The 7,670-nt window shown below is 42.4% G+C and overlaps 1 protein-coding gene across 1 annotated transcript in view; it reads left to right on the top strand.

The window, feature by feature from the left end:
• Positions 1–7,670, top strand: part of LOC116693733 (ceramide kinase) — a 63,676-nt gene that overhangs the window by 46,291 nt on the left and 9,715 nt on the right. Inside the window, exons 6-10 of the mRNA XM_032522941.1 lie at positions 99–165; positions 377–522; positions 3,891–3,965; positions 5,739–5,891; positions 6,086–6,191. Coding sequence (XP_032378832.1) covers positions 99–165; positions 377–522; positions 3,891–3,965; positions 5,739–5,891; positions 6,086–6,191 — 547 coding nt within the window. The remainder of the gene's footprint in view (positions 1–98; positions 166–376; positions 523–3,890; positions 3,966–5,738; positions 5,892–6,085; positions 6,192–7,670) is intronic.

The following is a 7,670-nucleotide window of genomic DNA, read 5'->3' as shown; positions in this document are numbered from 1 at the left end:
TTGAGATAATTCTTGTTATGAATTGATACTATAAATAAAATTGAAATTGAAATTGAATTGAATTGAAATTGAAATTGTGTCTGTGTCTGTTGTCATAGTGACGGAGCACGCTAATTACGCGAGGGACCACTTGAAGACGGGGGCGGAGCTGCACAAGTTTGACGGGTGAGGGTTTAGTTACTACCACAAAACGTGAAAATTCTGGTGAATTATTTACATCACAGAGCACCTGCGACCCGCCAAAATAAAAGCACCATCGAGAACATGTGTGTAAAGCTGCTGTGTTTTACTGACGACTGTTTTACACTTTGAGGGAGCGTGCTGATCAAGCGGAGTCATTTTTAAAAGCCAGTGTACCCTGTAACATCTCACTCAGGGTGGTGTGTGTCGGAGGGGACGGCATGTTCAGCGAGATCATCCACGGGCTGATCTGGAGGACGCAGATCGACGGCGGCGTAGATCCAAACTGTCCGGAAGAAGAACTGATCCCCTGCACGCTTCGCATTGGAATCATTCCTGCAGGTCAGAAACACCGACGTGACAATCAGAAATAATGCTTTTATGTTTGGATTTGTAGTTTTTTCATTTGGTGATTATGACTAGAAAGGATCCGTCTTCTGTGAAACGCTCGTTACTATTAATAAAACATACCCCGTGTGTTTACTGATGAATAGATGGACCCCAGAGGGTATAGCTTTCAATTTAGACCAGACGTTTAATTGTTGATGTGAACTAGAGGTAAACACTGATGGGATATTAATAGACAGCTGACAGCCAATCAGAGAGCAGGATTCTCGGTTTCCGGGGTTTAAATGCAGGTACTGCTGACTGTGGCCTTATTTCTCAGTTTGTTTGTGGTTTCTGTTCTGCTAAAGCGCTCTATTAAAACACACACACACACACACACACACACACACACACACACACACACCACTGGGAGACTGAAAAGCAGCTCACCCGTTTAATTATGGCTGCTGATGCTCAGTGCAGCAGTGTTGTTGTCAAATGTGCAATTTCAAACTCAGGCAACTTTTATTTAAAAATTAAAAAAAAATAATACAACAACACAAAAAACATCTGAATATTTGAAGTCGTCAGTAACATAAGTCCAGTGACGTGCGGTGATGTCAGTAAGAGGGTAGGCACTGAGTTATGAAAGCCAGATTACCTAATTTATTGTTTAGGCTAATAATCAAAACGTTACGCACAAGCGCGGCACACACGCGCGGTCGATAGCAAGACATTTCCAATTAATCTATCAATCAAAATCAATCTAATGTAATTATATAACACTTTACAGCAACCAGCAGGCTACGGTGCTTAACAGAATGAGTATAATGACATCATCCAATAGAAAGAGAGAACATAGCGAACAGTAAAATCAGAAAAGGTCTCAAAGAAACAAAAGAATGAAACTGTCCCACCACAGCTACGTATTAAAAGCCTGATTCAACAGATATGTCTTGAGTTTGGACCTAAAAAGAGCCACATCTGTAACAGTGCGAATATCGGGGGGTAACTTGTTCCAGAGTCTCGGGGGACCAACCGCAAAAGCCTGATCCCCCCACCGTTTATACCTGGACCTTAGGACTTCTAAAACCAGCTGATTTGAATAGCGCAATGACAGTGTGTTAAGATTTCAGACAAATACTCTGGGTGACATATTTTTTCTTTCTCTCTCTCTCTCTCTCTCTCTCTCTCCTCTCTCTCTCTCTCTCTCTCTCTCTCTCTCTCACTCACACACACACACACACACACACGTTAATGTCCAGCATCAGAATGCTATCAGTAAGTTATGAAACCATCTTAGTTCTGATTATTGCACAGCGGCTAATTATGTTTGTCAGTCCCAGTCAGCAACAATGCAAACACACACTGCTCAACTGAATATGAAGGCAAATGGCAGCAGCATTAGTTCAATCACACTAAGCCCAAAATAGTTTCTGACTCACCAATCGGTAGATTTGTACATAAAATCCATCCGACGCTTTCTCGTGAAGGCGTCGATCACAGCGTTGTAAAACTCGTCTTTACGGCGCTTTAGTTTGCATCGTCTCTGACTCGGCGAGGGCTGGAAGACCTGCTGACCCGGTCCGGTTCCGACTGGATGTTTGGATCCGTTTCAGGGTGGAGGATGTGCGAAGCTGTAGTTGCCGGTATTATATGAGCTGACGGTTTTTCCTGCTTGGTTAAAGCTGCGGGCCGGTTGTTCAGATCCAGGACCCCGTAGAGGTCCCGCCGCTGACTGTTAGCACGGCCACATAGCCACATCTCCTCTTCCATACCAGTCAGTTTGAAACGATGCGACGAGTATTTGTCCCTTTTGCTGCAGTAGTCCATCTAAGGCTGGCGTAGTCCTCCATCTTGCTATTAGTTCTGTTTTTGAATTAAAATCGAGTTTAGAGAAGTTCCTCAGCGCTGTGATGTCGGCGGACACCGCTGCTGTCATTTTGACTTTGAATTTCGCGGGGATTGCGTTCACAACGTAGCTGGTGTAATGACGTCAGCTACGCAAAGGGCCAGTAATATCTCGATTTTAATTGGTTCATGTTTGATATCTAACGGAGACGATTACTGGCATAACACATTTACGTACAAAGGCACGGCAGAGTTGTGCCTTTTGACGTACATGTTAAAGAATACGGGATCGAAGTGCGCATGCGCAACATTGCCTAATCGCTTGAATGGGCAGTAAAGGCACTGCTTATTCTGCCTTTTTTTCTATTTGACTATGCGTAACTGCTACATTTGTCATAGTACCGTCTAAATAATTGGAGCAACACACATATAAATCACAAGAATAAACAGTAAAAATACAAATTCAAGTTTATAATACATTTATTTAATAAACATTTTTATCCTTGAATTTTGGCAAGGTAGGCACTGCCTACCCTGCCTACCCTGACTGCACGTCACTGCATAAGTCCCCCCCCCCCATCCCACCCTCAGTCTGGCTACATCTACAAACTACATTTACATCGTTAAGCGCAATTTTGAGACAAAAACAATCTCCGTCTACACACGAGTTTTGGCTCTAGCTGAACTAATCTCCGTCAATATTAAGATGTCTGATGACTCGTATCACGTGAGCATTCCCACACACTGGGCATGTGCATGCCGGTGTAAACAGGACTCTGACTCTGCAGAAGAAAATCATGAATGTATAAGTTGAAAATACAGAAAAGAAATTGCAGAAAGAACAACAATTGTGTGTGTTGTGTGTGTGTGTGTGTGTGTGTGTGTGTGTGGGTGTGTTGTGTCGTGTGGTGTGTCAGTGTGTTGTCTGTGTGTGTGTGTGTGTGTGTGTGTGTGTGGTGTGTTGTGGTGTTCTCTCCCAGCCAGCTTCCTCCCCAGGGCTTGGACACGGCTAGAGGAGGATAATCAGATAATCACTGTCTCCATAACAAAACAACAGAAACAAAACTTCACACACTATTTGGAAAGAGACGGAAAATAAAAAATGCAGATAACAGATTAAACTAAATCTCATATCTAAATATCATCAACACTGCCAAGAACACTCTAATTATTTATTCATCCACTTTTTTTTCTCTTCTTTTCTCTTTCTCTCTCTTTCCTTCCTTGTCTTTTAAGCCTCTTCCATCGTTCCTCTACACTCGCATGCACACTCACAAAGACACACACTGACCCTCCACAAAGACACACACTGACCCTCCACAAAGACACACACTGACCCTCCACAAAGACACACACTGACCCTCCACAACTGCTAATACCCACAAAACCATAAGACATATCCTCTGTGTACCCAAAGTATTATGTCCTGTATGATTTAGTCTCGCCTGTCGTGTCTCATTTCACTAATTAAAAAAGAAACATCAGTCTTGCTCTCCAGCTCACTGAAACATTTTACAATCTGTGTGTTTCAGGTTCGACCGACTGCATCTGCTTTGCCACGGTGGGCACCAACGACCCCGTGACCTCTGCACTGCACATCATCGTGGGTCAGTCCCATTCTCACCCTACACCTCAGCTACAATTAGGGCTGGGTACCGAATTCATTACTTTTTAGGCACCAACCGAGTTGCCTCCTAAAGTATCAAGTATTGAAAAATTGCCCCGTCATTTAAAATCTACAATTTAAATACATAAGGAGTAAATTGCACCATCGTCAGTGAGCCAATAAGCATGCAGAGCAGCACGTTTCTACCAAGATCTAACGATGTCTGTGATTGGCTGTTTAACGCTGCATGTCGTAGAGCACACAGGGAAAACTCTACATTAATTCAATTCAATTTATAGTATCAATTCATAACAAGAATTATCTCAAGACACTTTACAGATAGAGTAGGCTTGTGCCCTGCCTCCCTCTAGTTTTATTATATTATTGATTATGTGAAAGATAAATCTGACAACTATGACGAGAAGCAGGTGGGCCGTGTTAGGCGGACGCTGCGACTCCTCACTCCCTAACTATATTCAATTCAATTCAATATAAGAGGTGCTCAGTGCATCATGGGAAGTCCCCCAGTCCCCCAGCAGTCGCGTAGTACTGAAACATAAAAAAAAATCAAAAGATTTGTGTCGTAATGTTGTAGTTTCTTTTTGATTCATAAAATTGGTATTGGAAAAAAGTTTAAGACGCGGTATCGACGTCACGGTACAGGTATCGGTTTCGATACCCAGCCTGAACTATAACAGGAATCACTTCAGCACCAGAGAGGTTGTTAAAAATGTCATACACCCGACAAAATACACTCTGGAGTCAAAGTGAGAGGAACAAAGTGTCTCCCCCTTATTTAACGAGCATAGTGTGCACACGCTGTGCATTAGCCTAGGTGCTATTTACCAATGCGCTGTTAAAATAAGAATGAAATGCTGCGTTACTGACTGAAGACCAGGTTTTTCTTGGTCAATGGAGCGATCACTTCCCGCTGCCTCGAGATAGCAATACGCCCAGAATGCACCTGAACACACCTCCCTGCAAAACCAGCACACCCATGGGCGCAAAGATGGGTTCAGGTGCATTTGTTATTTAAACGACGTGGGCGCGGAACGGTCTGACAACAACAAAGATACTTGCGTCGGACTGCACCATACTGCAAGTTATACAAATGTCACACATTTTCTATATCCATATCTAGTTTATCCTCTGACGTAGTCCCACCACATGTCATAAAAATCCAGTGACAGCACATTACTTTGTTTTCCATGGTCTCATGCTGCCATCTAGTGTTTTCTTTCTTCTTTCAGAACATGTTTTGCCAAATGTCCAAACCAAAGTAGTGTTGTCCTACTGAACTTTCCCAAACAAAGCTTTGGATAACCCGGAAAACAACATAGCAGGACTGCAATAAGCAAATAAAATCCTTTCGTGAATTAAAATAATGCAGCATAAATGGAACAGGCTACAATAATGTTAAATTAAAAAAAAAACAAGAACCTTAAGAATAAAAAGCAGTGTGCAAGAAATAAAGTTTTTTTATTAAAAGAGACATTTTACAGTGTGTTAGCACCAGTTTGAGTCTTATTAAGCAAAGCTTCCCTGTTACCTGCGTTACCACGTTGTACGTCTAGTTCTTTTACTTTCTTAAAACTAAGATTTGAGTCTTAACATAAAATGTGTGTGTGTGTGTGTGTGTGTGTGTGTGTGTGTGTGTGTGTGTGTGTGTTTGTGTGTGTGGGTGTGTGTGTGTGTGTGTGTGTGTGTGTGTGTGTGTGTGTGTGTGTGTGTGTGTGTGTGTGTGTGTGTGTGTGTGTGTGTGTGTGTGTGGCAGGAGACTCTCAGCCGATGGACGTGTGCTCGTTCCACCACAACAACACCTTCCTGCAATACTCCGTCTCCCTGCTGGGATACGGTTTCTACGGCGACGTGCTCACTGACAGCGAGAGGAAGCGATGGATGGGACCGGCCAGATACGACCTCGCAGGTAGAAATACAGCATGTGTTCCAATATTTAACTTTCATTCAGTTTTTTTTTTTTCTATTTCATGCTACTTTATGCTTCTACTTTACTACATTTCATTGCTTTTCACTTCACTGCAATTGAACGAGCTTTAACTGGCATATTTATGAGAACAGACTCCCACTGTACTGATGACGATGACGCTCTGAATCCCGCAGGTGTGAAGATGTTCCTGACTCATCATTACTATGAGGGAACGGTGTCCTACCTGCCGGCCAAAGGCATCATGGGAACGCCGCGGGACGCCGCCCGTTGTCGATCTGGGTGAGATATATCTATAAATAGAAAAAAAAAGTGAAAATGCAGATTTTAGTCTGAAACTGGGACTAAAACACTTAAGTTAGGTTCACAGTCAAGCCAACAATTCAATGTAGTCTTCAACTCTGTTTAATTCTGTTGGGGTTACGCAAAGGTCCTGTCAGCAGTTTGGTTCAAGTAAGCCAAAGTTTCAGTTTAAGCCCGTTACAGAAAAAGTGTGAATGTGTAGTGTCGTAAATAGACACGAAAGGCAGCGCTAGATCGGCTTAATTAGTGAGAAGAAGAGTCCAAGGAGACGAAAGGTAACGTCTCTAAAGATAGAGTCGTGAAGGGTAGAGACACTGAGGGTGATCACCAAAGGAGCACTAACATGGACTAATTAGTGGGAAGGTAGTCTCAAGTTTACACTTGTGTTTTATCTAATTTATGAATTTATTTCTTTTTCTTTGGAGGATACCTGTGTTTTTTCTGTTTAACTGATTTTGTGTAAAGCACTTTGAATTGCCCTGTTGCTGAAATGTGCTCTACAGATAAAGCTGCCCTGCCTTGCCTTGCCTTTAAAGCTATAGTTAAAATGGTTGCTCACACTTTCACTATATGCCGACAGTACAACATGGACAGTATCACATGATCTGTAAAAAACGTCACATACCTCAGCTTAGAGCTATAGTAATATAATAATATAGTATAGTAGTTTCTGTCTCCCCCATGAGGAATTCTGACTAATGACAACTGTCGGCGCGTCCTCATGATACAACGCTTTCCATACAACACACACACACACACACACACACACACACACACACACACACACACACACACACACAACACACACACACACACTTACTAGTAGCCAAAGAGAGCATGGAGGATTATAAAACATGATGGACTTTTCAGAAGAGGTGATTATCTTCACTCGAGCTTCTGCGTGGGAAAGTCACCGGACGCCACAATCTTCTGAACACAGCCACGCCGAGAAACCCAGAGAGAGTTGTGTGGAGCTGATAGCCTTAATTAGCTTTGTAGCAACTCATTTGGCAACGGCTTGAATGTAACGGACGTTCATTAATATGAAAAGAGTTACGCACTAAAGCAGAGGAGCAGAGGAGTCTCTAAAGGGTCAATGACTGCTTGTGAGCTGCTGTCAAACTAGGCAGCGCTGCCCAAATATGAATTGTGATTCTGTTATTGCCTATTTCTCCTCAAATAATTGTTGAACGGTTTTATTGTGCAGTAATGGTTGTCTTAGGATCTGTTAATTAATCTGGTTTTTCAACTCAAAAATGAGGTAATGAGGAATCTTGATAATGACTTTCAAAAAAAAGTGTAAAACTAGCGGTGTTGATGTCAGTGGTGAATCCGGTGGAGAAAAAAAAACTCGGCAGAAACGTATATGTATTTTTTTTTTTACCTGGAAAAAGAACAAGTTGCATGGACAATGGGAACACAACGGTTAACCATTGTGTTGTCACAACTTTGGGGGAT

Source organism: Etheostoma spectabile, chromosome 8 (genome assembly GCF_008692095.1).
Source record: "Etheostoma spectabile isolate EspeVRDwgs_2016 chromosome 8, UIUC_Espe_1.0, whole genome shotgun sequence".
Taxonomy (NCBI): Eukaryota; Metazoa; Chordata; class Actinopteri; order Perciformes; family Percidae; genus Etheostoma; species Etheostoma spectabile.
This window is presented reverse-complemented; position numbering and strand designations above follow the sequence as displayed.